At 38.9% G+C, this 16,856-nt stretch overlaps 10 protein-coding genes across 10 annotated transcripts; 4 read left to right on the top strand and 6 right to left on the bottom strand.

Moving 5' to 3' along the window:
* Positions 1 to 258: 258 nt before the first annotated feature.
* Positions 259 to 677, top strand: RHIMIDRAFT_242527 (uncharacterized protein; the record flags this gene model as incomplete). The annotated part of the gene is made up of 2 exons (XM_023609802.1): positions 259 to 601; positions 655 to 677. 2 exons carry the CDS (start codon positions 259 to 261, stop codon positions 675 to 677), a joined length of 366 nt encoding a protein of 121 aa, XP_023461261.1.
* Positions 678 to 808: 131 nt separating this feature from the next.
* RHIMIDRAFT_209216 (oligosaccharide biosynthesis protein Alg14 like protein) lies at positions 809 to 1,623 on the bottom strand (the record flags this gene model as incomplete). Its single annotated transcript, XM_023607120.1, has 5 exons — positions 809 to 979; positions 1,028 to 1,087; positions 1,133 to 1,264; positions 1,309 to 1,445; positions 1,500 to 1,623. 5 exons carry the CDS (start codon positions 1,621 to 1,623, stop codon positions 809 to 811), a joined length of 624 nt encoding a protein of 207 aa, XP_023461260.1.
* A 507-nt stretch (positions 1,624 to 2,130) lies between these two features.
* RHIMIDRAFT_209122 (uncharacterized protein) lies at positions 2,131 to 4,513 on the top strand (the record flags this gene model as incomplete). Its single annotated transcript, XM_023607114.1, has 3 exons — positions 2,131 to 3,203; positions 3,250 to 3,450; positions 3,499 to 4,513. 3 exons carry the CDS (start codon positions 2,131 to 2,133, stop codon positions 4,511 to 4,513), a joined length of 2,289 nt encoding a protein of 762 aa, XP_023461259.1.
* A 216-nt stretch (positions 4,514 to 4,729) lies between these two features.
* RHIMIDRAFT_249168 (uncharacterized protein) lies at positions 4,730 to 5,161 on the bottom strand (the record flags this gene model as incomplete). The annotated part of the gene is made up of 2 exons (XM_023610591.1): positions 4,730 to 4,914; positions 4,972 to 5,161. The coding sequence occupies 2 exons, from the start codon at positions 5,159 to 5,161 to the stop codon at positions 4,730 to 4,732; spliced, it is 375 nt and encodes a 124-aa protein (XP_023461258.1).
* A 378-nt stretch (positions 5,162 to 5,539) lies between these two features.
* RHIMIDRAFT_274366 (Grasp55 grasp domain protein) lies at positions 5,540 to 6,644 on the top strand. Its single transcript, XM_023612450.1, has 5 exons — positions 5,540 to 5,611; positions 5,676 to 5,756; positions 5,807 to 5,906; positions 5,962 to 6,260; positions 6,308 to 6,644. The coding sequence occupies exons 1-5, from the start codon at positions 5,558 to 5,560 to the stop codon at positions 6,467 to 6,469; spliced, it is 696 nt and encodes a 231-aa protein (XP_023461257.1). The 5' UTR covers positions 5,540 to 5,557; the 3' UTR covers positions 6,470 to 6,644.
* An 83-nt stretch (positions 6,645 to 6,727) lies between these two features.
* RHIMIDRAFT_231889 (uncharacterized protein) lies at positions 6,728 to 8,169 on the top strand. The gene is made up of 3 exons (XM_023607709.1): positions 6,728 to 7,385; positions 7,435 to 7,594; positions 7,644 to 8,169. The coding sequence occupies exons 1-3, from the start codon at positions 6,748 to 6,750 to the stop codon at positions 7,974 to 7,976; spliced, it is 1,131 nt and encodes a 376-aa protein (XP_023461256.1). The 5' UTR covers positions 6,728 to 6,747; the 3' UTR covers positions 7,977 to 8,169.
* A 1,362-nt stretch (positions 8,170 to 9,531) lies between these two features.
* On the bottom strand, positions 9,532 to 10,775 carry RHIMIDRAFT_274364 (NAD(P)-binding protein). The gene has a single exon (XM_023612449.1). The coding sequence runs from the start codon at positions 10,744 to 10,746 to the stop codon at positions 9,856 to 9,858; it is 891 nt and encodes a 296-aa protein (XP_023461255.1). The 5' UTR covers positions 10,747 to 10,775; the 3' UTR covers positions 9,532 to 9,855.
* A 77-nt stretch (positions 10,776 to 10,852) lies between these two features.
* On the bottom strand, positions 10,853 to 11,570 carry RHIMIDRAFT_209225 (inositol metabolism protein Opi10; the record flags this gene model as incomplete). Its single annotated transcript, XM_023607123.1, has 3 exons — positions 10,853 to 11,264; positions 11,317 to 11,489; positions 11,541 to 11,570. The coding sequence occupies 3 exons, from the start codon at positions 11,568 to 11,570 to the stop codon at positions 10,853 to 10,855; spliced, it is 615 nt and encodes a 204-aa protein (XP_023461254.1).
* Positions 11,571 to 11,700: 130 nt separating this feature from the next.
* Positions 11,701 to 12,651, bottom strand: RHIMIDRAFT_249163 (S-adenosyl-L-methionine-dependent methyltransferase; the record flags this gene model as incomplete). The annotated part of the gene is made up of 1 exon (XM_023610590.1): positions 11,701 to 12,651. The coding sequence occupies one exon, from the start codon at positions 12,649 to 12,651 to the stop codon at positions 11,701 to 11,703; it is 951 nt and encodes a 316-aa protein (XP_023461253.1).
* Positions 12,652 to 12,784: 133 nt separating this feature from the next.
* Positions 12,785 to 15,045, bottom strand: RHIMIDRAFT_97651 (DUF862-domain-containing protein). The gene is made up of 7 exons (XM_023615951.1): positions 14,950 to 15,045; positions 14,705 to 14,888; positions 14,532 to 14,654; positions 13,924 to 14,483; positions 13,534 to 13,869; positions 13,082 to 13,471; positions 12,785 to 13,028 (listed from the first exon to the last, which is right to left on the bottom strand). The coding sequence occupies exons 1-7, from the start codon at positions 15,035 to 15,037 to the stop codon at positions 12,829 to 12,831; spliced, it is 1,881 nt and encodes a 626-aa protein (XP_023461252.1). The 5' UTR covers positions 15,038 to 15,045; the 3' UTR covers positions 12,785 to 12,828.
* Positions 15,046 to 16,856: the final 1,811 nt, after the last annotated feature.

Genomic DNA, 16,856 nt, shown 5'->3' with positions numbered 1-16,856 from the left:
TTTTGGCTGACTTTATTTATTCCTCTTGTCTGTGTGTTTTTGTTTGTCTTTTGCTTTTTTATTTACACATCCTTCATATCATACATTCATATCTTTACCTGATAGCTTTTTATTTCTATACGTTTATTTTTGCTAATAGAATGGTTTATGCTTTCAATTGAGGTTACACATAACCATCTGGGAAATATAAAGAGCAAAGCGGATATTTTTTGATTTCTTCTTTCTCTTTTCTCTTTTTTTTTTTTTTAAAAAAAAAATATGTCTTCTTTAGAACCTACGAGTGGTAAACGTATTGCACTTCCTGTACGAGTTGAACCCAAAGTATTCTTTGCAAATGAACGTACATTCTTATCATGGTTAAACTTTACTGTCGTTCTTGGAGGATTAGCGATGGGTTTATTAAATTTTGGTGATCGTATTGGACGTCTGTCAGCCGTGTTATTTACGACAATTGCAATGGGTGTCATGATCTACGCCTTGTGGACTTTTCATTGGAGAGCAAACAAGATTAGAAATAGGGAAGCAGCAGCTTATGATGATCGTGTTGGACCCACTGTTCTCTGTATCTTTTTGTTAGCAGCTGTCGTTGTGAACTTTTGGCGTAAGTGATATATATTGATAAATGGTGACGTAAACTCATTCTTGTATATATAGTTCGTATGGGTGGAAAGCATTAATGTAATAGCAATTTTATATGTAAAGTCTCATCTTTTGTGTGTAGAACATACCAATTTTTTATTTCAATAAAAAATAAATTCATACTCCTATCATCCAATCAGATGAACGAATTCTTCCCCACGTGCATACTTTAAACCAATACACCTTGATAAATTGCTTTTGGATATCGAGAAACAAGCTCAGGCCATTGAACCAAGAATTGATCCGCAAATGGGTAGAGCAATTTGCCAGTCACAGATAAAGAATGGACGCGTGCAAACGATTCAACATAGATGATGTCAATCCTTTTGATCCCGAGTAACTACAATAAGCGCATGAATAACCTTGTCGTATGATATGATGAGTTTACCCTTGGAATATAAGCTAGTATACAGATGGGTAAACAGCTACCAGGTCCATTACATAATATCTATATAGGCATGAATACACATATATGTAACAAAAATCACTTTACCAAATCAGGTATCAGAGTACCCAAAAAGACTTGACTGGATTTGAATAAGGAATACAACATGGTCCATGGTACTGTCTTGATAGGTTGACCTACTCTTCTTGCTCTTGGTATCTTGCTTATAAAAAAGGTACCCTACTCTAATATAAGACGATGTTACAAATCAAATAAAGTCTTACCTTTTTCATTTCTTGTTCATATTCTCTTGCTTTCTCTTCACTTAATCGATCGTTATCTGCAATCACATAACATCTTGGTGTGTATCGTGTAAGGTCTAAGCCCTTTACGAGTTGCATCATTTCAGTTGTATGTCCTCCTATCACAAAAATATGAATGACTATATTTCTCTCTCTTTCTTTTTATAAAATACCAGAGCCTAAGATGATACATGTCTTACAGTGGCCTGTTCTTTTCTTGGAAATGAGGTTGTCATGACGAGGCAAAACAAACCATAATCTCACCAAGAAAAGAATGATTCCAAACAGAATGAGCATAAATGTCAGTTTGACTGAGACCGGAAAAAGAAACACATTTATAATACAGCAATAACAGCATTTTTTAAAATATCTCTTCTTCTTTAAAGAAAACCAAGATGGACGGCATTACAGAAAAACACTCGTAGCATTAGCTTATTCTCTAGTGCATTTGTCGTGTTCACTGTCAAGATTGGCCAAAAATTTTAAATAATTTACTAAAGACGCGCTCAACCAATTGTACAATTGGCCATACATCACCCATAGCTTATAATATTAAAATTGACAAAAGAAACTAAGGGAGACAGCCTTGGTTCTCTTCGCCAATGTATCTTCCCCTTGTGCCTATTTTTTTTTTTTTTTTTTGCTATCAATAAAATCTGTTCCTAAATATCGTCATGACATCAAAAAGAGCTTGACGGCTTGCCAAGCAAATTATAAAACAATTGCGGAGTGATACAATGCGCATAATTTTAGTATAAAAGCAACCTTTCCCTTTTTTTCTTTTTATTTTGCATTCACACACATATGGAGCTGACCCCACAACAAGAACACTATTTCAAACGAGAACTGATCTCTCTGGAACTCGAACGAGAGCTTGACGCATTTGAACAACACCCAGAGATACTATCCAATGTTATCAAGAAGGACGCTTCCGATTACCCGTTCCTTCAGTTCATTGCCCACCGCTTCGTCTTGAACTTTCCGCTACTTCAAAAGGGCGACGAAAGACAATTCTGGAACAAGCTACAGTCCTTCCTTGACGAATACTATAAATTGAAAATAAACAATTATGCACCCAGACGAGAGGACTCACAGCGTCGTATCATGCTCTATAAGCTCCAGCGGCTCTTGAACATTTCGTTATCTGCTGTCATCAAGACGACACGGCCGGAAGAAAGGATTCAAGTGATGAGGCAAGATATGGGCGAACTAGCCACAGACATGAGCCTAGCCCATCTCGAGAGCGAGGAAGATTATCTAGAGTGGATTGGCATGAATGGAATCAAGGTCAACATCATCACAGTGCGTGACGTGAGCGAAGTGAGAACGATTCGAGAACACGTTCATTCTGAATTCATTATCGAAACCCGCACAGACAAGGTCGTACGTGTTGCCAGACGTCACGGTCAGTTCCGTCAGCTTCGTGACGACCTCAAGGCAGCTTTTCCTACTGCCGAGATTCCAACTGTGCCGAGCAAGGCACACGACACGAATGCGCAAGTGAGTTGTCTGCATCGAGAAAAGGATCGTATCCTCCTTCGTCTCTTTCTCCGACGACTCGCCTCAATCACAGCCGTGGCCGAGAGCGAGATCTTTTACAACTTTTTGACCGACAAACCAATCGAGCTGACCAAGGAGGAAGAAAAGGACCGCGACGAGCGTGAAAAGATGGATATGAACAGACGTAAGGAAGAAAAGAGGTTTAGAGAACAAGTGGATAGTAAAATTGTCGAGTTGGATGCTCTCCTCAATATGCTCAAGCAGAAAGTGATGCAACCCAATGGGCTACTGGAGATCTTTGAGACGATCAAAAAGACAGAGAAAATCGATCAGTTGCCAGTTGAGTTACAAAAGGCGATCGAGTGGGGAAGAATCAAGTAAGTAGAATGCCTTACAAAAGGCAATGTTTAACCTGTCTCTTAGTCTTGCCTTTGTTCTACATACTCAGTTTGTCACGTCGGATCGATCTGTCGAAAACGTGGCTAATTTGAAACGTACGCATTCACTCATACCTTACCGTACCATGGCTCAAATCCTCAAGTTGTCAAACCCGTTTGCGATGGTCAAGGGTGTGCTTGATCTCTTTTTGGCTCAACCGTTTGGTGGAAAGAGTCTTTTTCAGAGGTAAAATAAACAATATATAGAATGACCTAAACTAAGCCAACGTATTAGAATCATTTTGGCCAATTTGAGTGAGGAGTCTAAAGAGATGCAAAAGGATATTCAAGAACTCGAGGCCAAGATCAACGATGCAGCTCTTTGTCAAAAGATATCGAATGCGGTCAAGACAGAGATGCCCGTCGATATTGAAGCAGGCGATGATCCTATATCAGAAACACTCGAGCTGTTAAAGAACCCAGCGATCGAGCCTGTGCTGAGACCAGACCAGATCCTAAAGGTGGCCTTTGCTCACCAACAAGACGAACCTCGTCAGCTAGTGATGTACCTGTACCAACTCTGGGTATTGTATGCCAAAAAGCAAGAACAAGAGACACTCATGGCTCTCGTCTTCCAAGGCGTCACGGGCGAGCTTATGAAGGACCTGTTTGCGATCTTTTATGAGCCATTGGCCGAAGTGTACAAAGCGGCCAACATTGGCGATACCATCGGCCACGTGTCACATTTCATCGATGACCTCATCCAGCTCATTGATCAGCTTGATGCTCAAGACGCCACAAACACCGCTCAGCCGTTCATTGACCTCGTCCAGCGCCACGAGCAGCAATTTTACACATTTGTTCACCGCGTGCACGCTCAGGACCACTCACGACTGTTTGACAGCCTATTGGCTTATGTTAATTCTATTTTTAGCCTTATTTCTCACGGTCTGCCCGCGCGCGTGGACCTCAATGGCTGTGTGCAAGACGCTCTGACGCAGACCGAGTACCCAGGATTGAAGGCAGAGATTGATGCATTATGCTTGTACCACAAGGAACGAAAACAACGACACTTGGAACGCAAGCGTCAAAAGCTCATGATGACAGTGGATGATGAAGAAGAGCTTGATTTTGTCCCAGGCAATAAGGAATTTATGAGCATTGCAAGTGAGTTTGCAGATATGGATGATGACGTCGATGATTTATTGCCAAAACATGAAATGAACCTACATCGTCCCAAACTTCAGCTGGTGCCCAAGGTGGTGCCCTTCTTTATCCGTCGATTGACTCACCATGGTGTGTTGGGTTGATCTGTGATACCGTGTATTAATAAACCCTTTAGATGCTTCCATCGCTCATAACATAATCTCGCAGAATGTCGTCCGTCAAATTGAGCTTCTAGTTCATGCCAGCCTCCTGTGTAGAGATGGTCAAGAGCAAATTTGAGCAAGGCCATGTCGTCGGCATGTGTCCATACTTCGTACCCACGTATTGTTTGGTCCATTTTGGAAGGCGGTGGTAATCGATTAGGAGACTTTTAGATGTTTAGTCACTTGTGTTTTTGGTGCTTGTGGCTTTACCTGTGAAGATTCATCATATTTTGTTCTCTTTCTGGATGATTCATTATCTTCTTCTTCTTCTTCGTCTTCTTCGTCTTCAGATTCAATTATATTTCCATCCTCGTCATATTCGACAATTAGTTTTTCCCTTACTAAGTAAAAAAAAAAAAAATAAGTGATGTGTCTATTCATATAATAATCTATGGTACCTCTCTTGGGCACTTTTTTGGGTATAGAAGGGTTTCCACTTTGTTGGTAATTCAAGATGATATGACGAACGGCTGTTGTTGAAAGACCAGATAAACGAGCAATTTTTCTTTCTGATGCGCCTGCTTGATAGGCTCCTATGATCATCCATCGTTTTGCTGCTTGCTCTTGTTCTTCAGTTGAATTGGTCATGAATGAATAAATAAATAAATAAAAGAAAAAAAAGAAATGTTGTAATTAACATCATGATCACTTGATCTTTATCTGAAGGAGACGTCATTGGTTGCATTATTATGACTAGCCAATCATAGTGAAGCTCATCTACATAGTCATTTCTCTATCTCCTTTTTTTTGGTTGGCTTTCATGTAGTAAAATGTTTAACGTGTACATATTCTAAATTATCAAAAGTAAATTAAGCAAAGAAACTTTCATTCAAGAAACAAAAGCTTTAAAAATAGGGCTCATACACTGAACTTGAGATCAAGCGTAGATGTATATGACGGACTTTTAAAAAATCAAGCCAAAAGGGAAACCCGTCTTTTGGTGTAGTGAAACCCGCGCGTCTTTTTTTTTTTTCCAAGAAAATAATGGGAGGAGTACAAAGCTCTGAACAAGGACAATATGGTTTCCATGTCTTGAAAGTATAGAGAGTAAACAAAGAGAGAGGAAAATACATCATATATAACTGTATAAAGTAAATAATAGGTCAAGGAAAATTCACCTGCATTTCACGCAGGTATTGAACAGTTTTTTGATTATATTGTCAGCATCAATCATATTCCACTGGTATATATAAACATTCAAGTCATCTCTAGTAGTATAACACAGTTTACTAGAATAATGGAGATAGTCAAGTGTTAATAAAAGAACTTGAAGGAAATGAAGATAAGCCTGTGCCCATTGGCATTTATTCTAGTAAAGAACAAGCATTTCGAGGTACATTGCATATATATATATATATATATAAAAGACATATTAACATCTTTTAAAGAGGTTAGTTTAACGCCAAGCAAAAAGTGGCATTCAGATCCAAATGAAAAGAGCTTGATTGGTTGTTCCATTCGATTCTGTTCATTTGAACGTGCTGGAGAGAATGTATGGCATGTACTCGATGTTGCACCTAATTCACCTGCTGAAATGGCAGGTATCATTCCTCACTCTGATTATATCATTGGAAGTCCACATATGACACTGAGAAGCGAAGACGATTTTTATGCCCTTGTGGAAGAATATCTCGGTAAACCACTAAGACTGTACCTTTATAACTCAGAATGGGATAGTTGCAGAGAGGTGAGATGATAACAATGTTGCTGTATGTTTTGATATTTATTATATAGTGTATAATCATACCTAATCATGAATGGGGAGGAGAGGGGTCCCTGGGATGTGATGTAGGATATGGATTGTTACATAGGATACCAAGTAAGAAGAAACATGATGAGGACGTAGCCAAGGATACACCTTTACCTGAATCACCTATTGAACAAGCAGAGCCATAATTGCTCTTGTAAGAGTTTATTAATAAACAATTATATTCGGTTAAACAGTTGATCTGAATTTGAAGCTGAAGATGTAATAATGATAATCCGCAAAATTGAATGAATTGCATTAATTTTAAAAAGGGAGACCAAAGAGAGAGATAATTTAGGGAATTTATGCATCACATCATACACTTTTTTCTAAAAAAAATCGGATATACTTTATCCTTTTTTTTCATATTTATTTATTTCCCTCTTTCTTTCTTTCTTTCTTTCTTCTTTTTTTTTTTTTTACTAAAATGGATGTATCAATTCAATATGAACAACAAATATACACAAAACAATTCTGGATAGGCATCATTGTATCCATCGTAACCAACTTTATTCAATCATTTGCAATGGCATTTCAACGTAAATCTCATCTACTGAATGATTCCATCTATCCAATAGAAGAACGAAAACATTATCTCAAGCGACCCCTTTGGGTAATCAGTTTTTGTGCATTTCTGACAGCCAATATCATTGGGTCTATTTTTACCATTGGCTATTTACCCATTGTCATCTTAGCACCAATCGGAGCTCTATCACTCGTGTTCAACGCATTAGCTGCTAAGCTCATCCTTGGTGACCCATTCGATCTCAAAAAAGTATTGGGCACCTGTCTTATCGTTCTCGGCACACTCCTTCTCGGCCTCTTTGGCGTCGTATCCGAACCAGACCATGACATAGATGACCTGATAAGGTTATATAAAAAGCCTGGCTTTATTGCCTATTTTAGTTGTTTAGAATTCGTGATAGTCACAAGTGCATTGTTAACTCACTACTGTGAGTATCTGTATGATCAAATAGAGTCAGCGGCTTTACCTCCTACGACCGTGGGTAAGTGGGTGGGTCGATGGATTGAAAAGAATGAATTTAAGAAATATATTGGCATCAGGTAAAAAGAGACAAAATGCATGTTTATATTGACGCTCATCATTTAAAAGTTATGGTGTATTGGCAGGCAATATTAGCAGTCAAAGCATGCTATTTGCAAAAAGTGGTATCGAATTGATCATCCTTACTATTGTATCTGATAAGAATCAGCTACAACATTCTTTAACTTGGATCTTATTGATCATGATGGTCGGTACGGCCGTCCTGCAGGTAAATATCAGAATATTTGGGCAAACATATGTCTTATCTATTTATTTAGCTGCATTATTTAAACAAAGGATTACAATTATGTGATACTGTCATTATGCTTCCTATATCATGCTGCGTCTTTAATGTATCATGTCTCTTCAATGGACTGGTTTATTATGATCAATGGGATCGATTTACATGGTATCAACTTGTACTTGTCATGATCGGAGTGTCCTTGACTATCGGCGGTGTCCTCTTGATCTCGTGGAAGCAGCAGTTGAATAAACTGACAGAAGAGGAAGCGATTACGATTCATGACGAACTGTTACCTCAAGCAGATGCTAGACATCGACCTAATGAAGAGACCAAGTTGTTGCAATCAAATAATACAAGATATACTTGATTAATATAGAATATAGCTTAATAGAATCCCCCCCTTTTTTTTTTTTACTATTTGTAAATAATGCAGTACATTACTTATTTTTTAACATGAATAAATTGGTCACATTTTGAAAACAAATGGATCAACAAATAAATAGATCACTTTTATTGAAGCTGTTTTCTGTAGAGAGAGTGTCTTGTGAATGTATTGTGGGCACCATCAAAACTTGATGATGATCATGTCGATATGCCGTGAAGCATAAATTTAGAAAAGTTGTCAATTTTCTTTCATGGCTTAACCAATTTCTATCTCTTGGTAAAAGTCCTGCTTTCTTCAAAAAATGTATTGAGCATCCAAGGCGAGAACCAGTGCTCGCCAGAGCTTTTAAAAAAAATGCCCCCATTTTGGCCAGGTCATCCGGAACTATCAGATTAATCACTCAGGAAATTGATTTTGATACTATTTAAAATTTCATAGTCATTATAAAAAGAAAGTTTGACATGTCTATTTTAATTTCAATATTTCGTTGGCCCGCCTTTGGTGTCGATAATTGCTTGGCATCAATCACTCATACTTGCAACTAAGCAATGAGCAAGGTCCACGATTATATTTCTCCATTGGTCATTTAAGATCTCCTTCAAATCATCGATGCTGCTAATAGTGGTTCATTTGTCCTCGATAAGTTTTTCAAGAGCCTACCAAATATACTCAATCGGGTTTAAATCTGGGCTTTGGGCAGGCCAGTACTCAAAACCTCTTATTTGATGTGCCTCTTTCCACCATTTCGCATAGCCACCAGTATGGCAGCTTGCGCTATCTTCTTGAAAGATGAAATCCCTCTCTTTTTCATCTACCAGTTTTTTGAACCAAGGGTGAAAGTTCTAGGCCAAAATGTCAATGTTACACGTCCTGGTTTTCAGGACCGTCAACGATCACCATAAGGGCTCAAAGCTTCCTGCCCAAAAACAGCTTCATAGCGCTTCCATGGCCCCCCATTTTGTTGTGAGCTTAACAGGACGAGACTCGTATCATTCGCCGACTTTACAAATAACTCTGGTCCCACTGTCATAGCCCTCCACCGTAAATCGTGATTCATCCGACCAAATCATGCTTTTCTACTGTTCTTGAGCCCATTTGACATGACACAAGGCCCAACCTAGTCTTTTCTTTTTGTTTGCTTCTGTAAGAGATGGCTTATGTGCAGCAAAGTAAGATCTAAAGCCCATTTCCTGCAAGTAGGTGATTACTGTCTGTCGAGAGATTATAACTCAGCTTGCTATAATTCGAATCTTACAGAATCGTAAGACGCAAATGGACTTCTTACAATTCTTTCCAAGTATCTTGGAGCCCTTTCGCCAAGCTTTTTTCGAAGCTTCAAGTGCTTTTCTTGGGAGAGGGGATCTAGTCTCACGAATTCTATCAACAACTTTTTAGACGCTACTCTTGAGTATCTGGACTATATCAGAAATACGACCCAAGGTGAAATTAACTTTATCGAGCCAGAAGACTCCCCAGTGCTTTTTAAGTTTGCGCTTTTAGTAAGAGCTATGGGCATTATCTGATGAATTTTGGCTTGACATGTTTAATTAGTCACTTTTCAGAAAAGAAGAGAAATGTTTGATATTTCTTTTAAGACAGAATCAAAGTCAAACTCTTGTAACTGTATACGATTCCTGATAGTTTAAGACAGACAAAGCTGGATCGGGGTTTCTGATTTGCTAGACAAAAACTTTATAGCATCACTTGCTGACGAGATTTGGTCGGCCCTCACTTATTTTGTTCCTGTGGATGAAGCGTTCTACAATCGATACGGACATATTGTGTTTCTTTGATAAATAAAACCCATGTTTTAATACAAAAAAAAACTTTTATGCAACAGATACCGTTAGGACATTACTTATTAATGCTTGAACAAGTGCTTATTGTCCATAATATATTCCTCCAGTCTCTCAGGATTTCTTCCAAGAAGTATCTGAATGCCGTCTGAGATGAGAGGATTCTGTATGTCATAAGAAGCCAGAGTCGTAGACAAGCCGAAAGCCATGCTATGATTCATATAACCTGAACTCATCAGTCTGTTGTACTTGTCAAGTGCACTGATCTGTTTATAGCCAAAGGGACGACCGAGAGCGCGTGAGAAGTGTTCTGCAAGCTGTTTGGGCGTGACAACATCACTGTTGAGTTCATACACAGCATCTCCATGCTTTTGGATATCGTCACTGAGGATAGCTGCTGCGACTGCACCAATATCGTTGGGTGAAATCCAGCCTTGTGGTTGGTCAGGGTGGAGTGTATCTAGGACATGATCGTTCTCAAACAGACCAAAGTGAAACAGGTTGGACATGAATCGACCAGGTCGCAAGGCGACAAAAGCGCCACGGTCTGGCAGTTCGTAGACGGCCTTTTCTGCATAATAGTGTTGAGTTCCAATGTAGGTCGTACGCCAAGGGAAGCTGCTCCAAAGACTGGAGATATCGACTATTTGTCGAACGCCTGCCTCATAAGCCCAGCTGGCGATGGTCCTTTTATGAGAAGGCATATTGGGCAAATCAGCAATGAGAAGTAGAAGACGTGTGTGCCTCTTCAATCCGTTCTTGAGTGGTGTCATGTCGCTGTAGTCGCCTTGGACAACTTGAACAAGTGGATTGTTGGAAAATAAAGTGTAGACTTTCTCTGGTTGACGGGCATAGATTGTTACTGGAATGTTTTTTGCCAAGAGGTCTTTGGCTGTCTTGGAGCCTACATTGCCTGTGCCTCCGAGAATGAAAACGCGTTCTTGTGAAGTATGCATTATTTTAAAAAGAAAAAGAAAAAGAAAGAAAAAAAAGAATGTCACACAATGTTTGAGTTATTACTGCTCTGGGTGATAAGCTATGGCTTTATTAAAACAATAGGATTTATGCTGATTTTTCTTCATTTAAATAATTTGGATTTGTTGCTAGTTTCCTTGAGAGATTATCATACCAAGTTTGAAATGTCTTTAGTGACAGATATCCGTTCTCTGTTAATTGTCCAATCGGGATCGAATTGACTGGTATGTTCTGTACAGTGAATGAAGTGACATAGTTGTAAAGGTTTTCTAAAATTCGTTCTGCCATCTGGCCTACTTGAGTTACATTCATGCTTGGTTTGACCAAGGATGTGGATGTTGCTGTTGTTGCTGCTGTTGTATTTGGAAGTGTAGCGAGTTCTTGTTGAACGACTTGAATTGGTTCAATCGAAATCCCCAGCGTGGCTGACGTAGGAACCATCGGTGTTGCTGTTGTACCCTTGAGACGGAATATAGCGCTTGCCTTTTCATTAGAAAGCCTATGGTGATATTAGTCTTTTATATATCCATGTTATATATTAAAAGCCATACCCTCCCAAGAGTTGCCACTCTTTATTAGGCCATAGTAAGTGAACAGTTGCAGCATATCCTGGTTCAAATGGTATGGTTCCAAGTAAGAAGACGACAATGTGATTTATATTTTGAGCATCTGCTAATTCAAATACATATTTGTTGACATCAACTTGTTGTAGATTAGTTTGAACCTATACGTTGTCCTTAATTTGCTATTTTCAAAGAGTGGCTTGTCAAAATACCAGTCGACCAGCAGCAATACAGCCAAACATGTTCTAATAAATAAATATATATAAAAGCAAAAGACAACAAATTCACCTTCTTTTATTATTCTTTTTTTTTTTATTCTAGAAAGTTAAAGAAGCCTCCCGGAGTTTAATACAAGTGTAGCAGGGGGGAGAATTATTCATTGTCATCGCTACTCTCACTATCTTCGCCATCCTCCTTTGAGACACCTGTTCGTTTTAAAAGAGCAAAATATAAGGGACCCCAACCATCGGTCTTGTCAGGCAAGATGATCCATCCGTATTTTGTTCTTTCACCAATAGCCCATTTCATCTTGACAGGTTCCACAGGAATCTTGCCCTTTTTGATCATTTTTTCAATGACTTTATCGTTTTCTAGTGAGCTAATAGAACAAGTACCGTACAAGATCAATCCATCGACGCGAGCGGCATGCACTGCAGCCTTGAGCAAAGAAAACTGCCGTTTGGCGTTCATTTGAGTGCGTTTGGGTGTCCAGAGTTCAAACTCCTTTTCGTCATGCAGCAGATGACGTTCAGACGAACAAGGTGCGTCTAACAAGACCTTATCATACTGCTCTGGCTCACCATAGTATCGTGTCCCGTCCCTGCCGACAACAGTACTGACATCTGCGAGCACATCAGGCGGTAAATAAGACTCAATGACTTGGCGCAACCGTCGTCTACGATCAGACGCGATCTCGTTCGATGTCAACCGTCCGTACTGCTTATCCAAACGCTGCAAGATGGACAATGTCTTGCCGCCTGGCGCCGCACATAGATCCAGAACGTGATCCTCTGGCTGAATGTCTAGAGCCTCGGTTGCCAGAACGGAACCAGCGTCGAGGATATAATAATCGGTGATTTCATGGCTATCTTTTGAAGGTGGCGGGAATCGAGAGCATGTTTTGGATGCATAACAGGGGATACTCAAAAAGTCAAGCATGATCAAGTCGTGCAAGGTATCTTTTAGCTTTGCCTTTACTTGGTCAATCTGAGCATATTTGTTAATCATGATGCAATGTCGAACCGGTCGTTTGAGTGCCTCTAGTAGAATCGGCCATCGTTCGGATCCCCACTCGGCTTCATAGTATTTGCTGAATGCAGTCATCACCGCATTTCGTTTTTCTGTTTCTCGTAAAAGTGCCTTTTCTTTCTTTTTCGATCCTCCCTTTTTCTTGTCTTCCTTTTTGTTTCCTTTTCGTTTGTTCTTTTCCTCAGACATTTTTATATAAAATGAAAAAAAAAAGGGATCTTGTCAAGCCACCCAATCAAAACCTTTATTTTTTTATTCATTCACAGATTCTTGTTTAACAATCTTGGAGATATCAGAGGATAAACTAAGCAATAAAGTCGATTTGATGACGCCTTCTTTCTTTTTTGTTTCTATAATGTTTGTCAAATCTAATGCAGATAGTAAGTTGCCCACAGATGAAGTCTCTGGAGCTAAAAATAGTAGTTTGCCAACAGCAGCTAATAAACGGTGCACTACAAAAAAAAAGGAGTCAATCGGATTGAATATAAACAAGGATGGAGCTTACTGATTTCTTCATCAGTTTCTTTAGTCAATGCGTCAACCATTGCACTCAATAGTTCAACTTGCCAATCATCATCTTCTTGTTCTGCTATACCGATAAACGTCCCCTCTTCCTTTTTCAGTCGTTCGATCGAGACGTTATTGGAGCAATTGTATGCAAGTGACGCGGCTGCTTGTCTGATCTGACTGTCATCCGATAACAAGCTAGTGATTAACATTTGTGTGAGCTGTGATCGATAGGTTGCTCCTTCCAAGTGGGAAGTAAAGTGAGTTGTGGACAAGGTCGAATCAGCAAATAGGTTACAAGCGACGCGTAAGATCATGATCCATGTTGCTCTCGTAAGCGTTTCACAGTTTTGAGTGGCAATGTCCATCACTCTGCCCAATTGATCAGCTATATAAAAAGCCAGTGTTTAGTCTTTTATATAAAAAGGAGGTCATATATGAATAACATACGGTTTGTAGTGTAATAGTTGGAAACGTCCTGAATAAGCAGTAATGACTTGAAGATATCCAAAAATGGGAATAACTGATCATTGTTTAACTTATCCAATAATGTCCTAGACAGCTCACTCCACTCGTTGACATTAAGTGTCTTTTTTTCCTTGCTGAGCACCTGCTTGGTTTCATCCAGCGCCTTTTTCTCAGTATCCGATAAAGTCACATTATTCGCCTTTATAAACTCATTCAACTTTCCATAAATAACATCTAGTTTTCCAACATTGGTGTAAAGAATAGGTACGTTGGGCTGATTGATGATTGCTTTCAAAAGCAGCTTTCGGTGTGGATGAGCTATACATGTAGAAAGCGGTTAGAATAAATAAAGAATTAATACATGTAACTTACGAGGATAAGCTTCGAATAATAAAATGTCCACTTGACTCTTCAATTCTGCGTAATCAGCGCCTGAAAATTCTGCGACCTTCTTCCCATCCAAGTAAAAATGAAACGTCGGTACTCCCCTGATGTTGTACTTTGCCGCATCCATGGCAACTGACATGTCCAAAAGTACGCCTAAGACTCTGATCTGTTGCTGTGGGTTACTGTTTTTCTCTTGTATGAGCTCTTTAAACTTGGGCTTGATCATTTGACACGGTCCACATGTCGGTGAGGTGAACATGACGGCCACTGCTTTGTAGCTGGTGATCAACTGTTCCATCATCTGTGCGCTCTTGACTTCTTGAATAGGGTTCTTTTCTGTTGGGGCAGCAGACATTGCTGCGGAGGAGATACCTTGCAATAAACTGCTGATTGTCTCTGTCGTGGGTCTTTCACCCTGTAGAATACGATTGACCGTTTCGGCTGGCGGTGCTTGTACTGGAGGAACAGCAGCAGTAGTAGTGGGTCTTAATCGAGACTGACCAAACATATTTTCAATCATTGGCAAAATGGATTGTCCAAAGGGCCTGGAAAGAGATGAGTTTGGAATAAAAAGAAAATAAAACGTTACTTACGTATTGATAACTTCGGATGGTAAAGTAGTGATATGAGCAGGTATTGTCTTTCCGCATAAAAATTGACATAAATCATTTGAAAAGGTATTACAATTAAAGTCTAAAAGGTGATATTTTTCGGCTCTATACAATGTCAATGAACCGCACATCAAAATTATGCATGTCCTCCTTACGTATAAACCGATCGAAGACTATCTATATATTCAAGGACAACTTCAAGAGGAAGGTATGTTTCGCCAATATCAATCTTTTGGAGAGGAGCACCATGTTGTGTGCTTCCGGGAGGAACAGCCATGATACCCTGGCCATAGTAAAACTCTTGATCGTAGACAACAACTGAAGTATGCCAAATACCGTCTTACAAAAAAAAATAAATAAGATATTCGTTTACACACATATACACTTTATTTATTCTTACCGATTTGTTTCCCTGTTAATGCAAGGGACATGGACTTGGCTAAGCCCTGAGAAAGATCATATATATAGAGTTGAACTGGTTCTGCCATGCTGATGATTGGAAAAGAAAGGAGGCAACGTAATTGCTCATTGTGTCATTTTAAAATGCAGTAAAAATTCTAGCAATTTCATAAAAGTTGATCTGAACGTGAAATTTTACTAAAAAGGCAAAATGGGTTCCAAGTCATGCAAAGCTCACTTTTTTTTTCCCTCAATTATTAGTTTCTGACAACAAAGGATTGCTCATAGTTAGAGTTAAAAAAAAGAAAGAAAGGTTATTTTATTGAATAAAACACACAAGTGTTGTCCGAGTTTTGTTGTTCACTGTCTTCTTTTGATTTGGATAGGATACCATTGAGACTTCAGAAAAAGCCTTCCTCTTGCAAACGAGCCATCATCACCACGTCACGGCGAATCTTCTCCATCTTGTACTCGTCCGCCACGAGCTGCTTTTCTTCATTAACATCTTCTTTCTCTTCTTATTCGGCTAGACCAGCAGTCTCGAAGACATCTTAGTGAAATGCATCAAATAAAGAGAAAGTAACCAATAGTATACTGATGTGAATATAACTTACATAAACATTACTCATGAAGTCTTCTTGTTGACTGCTGAGCCCAGCCAGCTCGCTCTCCAACTTTCCAATAGAAAGGCCTTCTTCCTCTATATTTTTGCTTATCTCTTGAAAGAAGAGCAAAAGCTCCTGCTGCTTTTTTAACATTTCGTAGATTTGCTGCTTGACGTATCGGTTGGACATGTTTATGAAAAAAAGTAATACGATAAAGAAAAAGAAAAACAGAAAAAGTACAGAGTTGTCCTTTCAATATATTCTTTTCTTATCTTCATCTTATTCTGACTTCTATATCAAGCATCGTTCGATCTTCTCCTCTTCTCTTCTTTTAGACGTTGAGCTTATCTCACTCCTTTTTTATAATATAATCCGGAACCTATCCGTGGATAGCTCATGCTATTATGGATACATGGACTAAATTAGTTATTAGAAACGCTAAATTCCTCTATGAAATGCGCTTAAACGCTTCTTTTTTTTTTTTGCTCTATTTTGTTCTGATCTCTTCTATTTTAGAAAGATCTCCATGGCAACCGCCGTCAATTATCATATGCATATTATTACACGCGTTCGAATGGGTAGAGCAGCTCTCCTTTTTTTTAGTTTTTTCTTTACAAGTTACAAAGGATACGTCAAGAATACTTTAGAAAGATCAACATTAAGTGAATAAAAGCAAAGAGAGTGAGTAAGTCAATATTCTTTTAACTATTCATCCGTTGTTGCGTGCAGTAACACTCCAATAGAAAAGGGTCCCAAAGGTTGCACAAGGCTACTTCTAGGTTATAGGGAAGTAGGTAACCTTATTTTCTCAGAAAGGATCTCTGCTAATTTACTCTTATCCATTAACCAAAATGATGGCGTAAAATAAAAGAACGATAAACAAGACACGTACTTGGTAACTATGCCTTGTGTGTATGTGCGCGGTAATAGTTTTTCATATTGTCAACGCTGTAAGAGATGACCCACTAGATGAGTAATCTAGTGACATTTCTGTGCTCTAATGTACCAGTAATTATGACAAACATATTTATAGAGGTCTGGCTTAAAGATATAACAGGTTCTATTGCTGTTTTACTCAACTAACTCACTTCAATAGAACGTCATATGTAGATCTTTTTTTTTAAGAAGTTCCCATAGATCAATAGAACTTCGGAACTGTTCCGAATTTGGAAAATAATCGTCCTTGGTTCCCTCTTTTTTGGCACTGTTTATGATAGGAAATACTCTTACTTTACTACCCTTTAGTTTCGTTGTTGTGTATATATTACTGCTATAATATAGTAAGCAGTGGACATGATGATCA

The sequence above is a fragment of the Rhizopus microsporus genome (genome assembly GCF_002708625.1).
Source record: "Rhizopus microsporus ATCC 52813 unplaced genomic scaffold scaffold_33, whole genome shotgun sequence".
NCBI classification, from domain to species: Eukaryota; Fungi; Mucoromycota; class Mucoromycetes; order Mucorales; family Rhizopodaceae; genus Rhizopus; species Rhizopus microsporus.
The sequence above is the reverse complement of the archived record's forward strand: the minus strand, read 5'-3'. Positions and strand labels throughout refer to the sequence as shown.

What these genes read in the sequence shown, in the direction of transcription:
- RHIMIDRAFT_274364 (XM_023612449.1), bottom strand. Translation starts at nt 10,746, where the DNA reads ATGCATACTTCACAAGAACGCGTTTTCATTCTCGGAGGCACAGGCAAT.
- RHIMIDRAFT_274366 (XM_023612450.1), top strand. Translation starts at nt 5,558, where the DNA reads ATGGGAGGAGTACAAAGCTCTGAACAAGGACAATATGGTTTCCATGTC. An exon ending in GCATCAATCATATTCCACTG is followed by an intron (nt 5,757 to 5,806) that starts GTATATATAAAC and finishes ACAGTTTACTAG; the next exon opens with AATAATGGAGATAGTCAAGT. An exon ending in TAAAGAACAAGCATTTCGAG is followed by an intron (nt 5,907 to 5,961) that starts GTACATTGCATA and finishes CATCTTTTAAAG; the next exon opens with AGGTTAGTTTAACGCCAAGC.
- RHIMIDRAFT_97651 (XM_023615951.1), bottom strand. Translation starts at nt 15,037, where the DNA reads ATGGCAGAACCAGTTCAACTCTATATATATGATCTTTCTCAGGGCTTA. An exon ending in CAACTATTACACTACAAACC is followed by an intron (nt 13,472 to 13,533) that starts GTATGTTATTCA and finishes CTTTTTATATAG; the next exon opens with CTGATCAATTGGGCAGAGTG. An exon ending in AGAAACTGATGAAGAAATCA is followed by an intron (nt 13,029 to 13,081) that starts GTAAGCTCCATC and finishes TTTTTTTTGTAG; the next exon opens with TGCACCGTTTATTAGCTGCT.
- RHIMIDRAFT_231889 (XM_023607709.1), top strand. Translation starts at nt 6,748, where the DNA reads ATGGATGTATCAATTCAATATGAACAACAAATATACACAAAACAATTC. An exon ending in AAGAAATATATTGGCATCAG is followed by an intron (nt 7,386 to 7,434) that starts GTAAAAAGAGAC and finishes ATCATTTAAAAG; the next exon opens with TTATGGTGTATTGGCAGGCA. An exon ending in TCGGTACGGCCGTCCTGCAG is followed by an intron (nt 7,595 to 7,643) that starts GTAAATATCAGA and finishes CTATTTATTTAG; the next exon opens with CTGCATTATTTAAACAAAGG.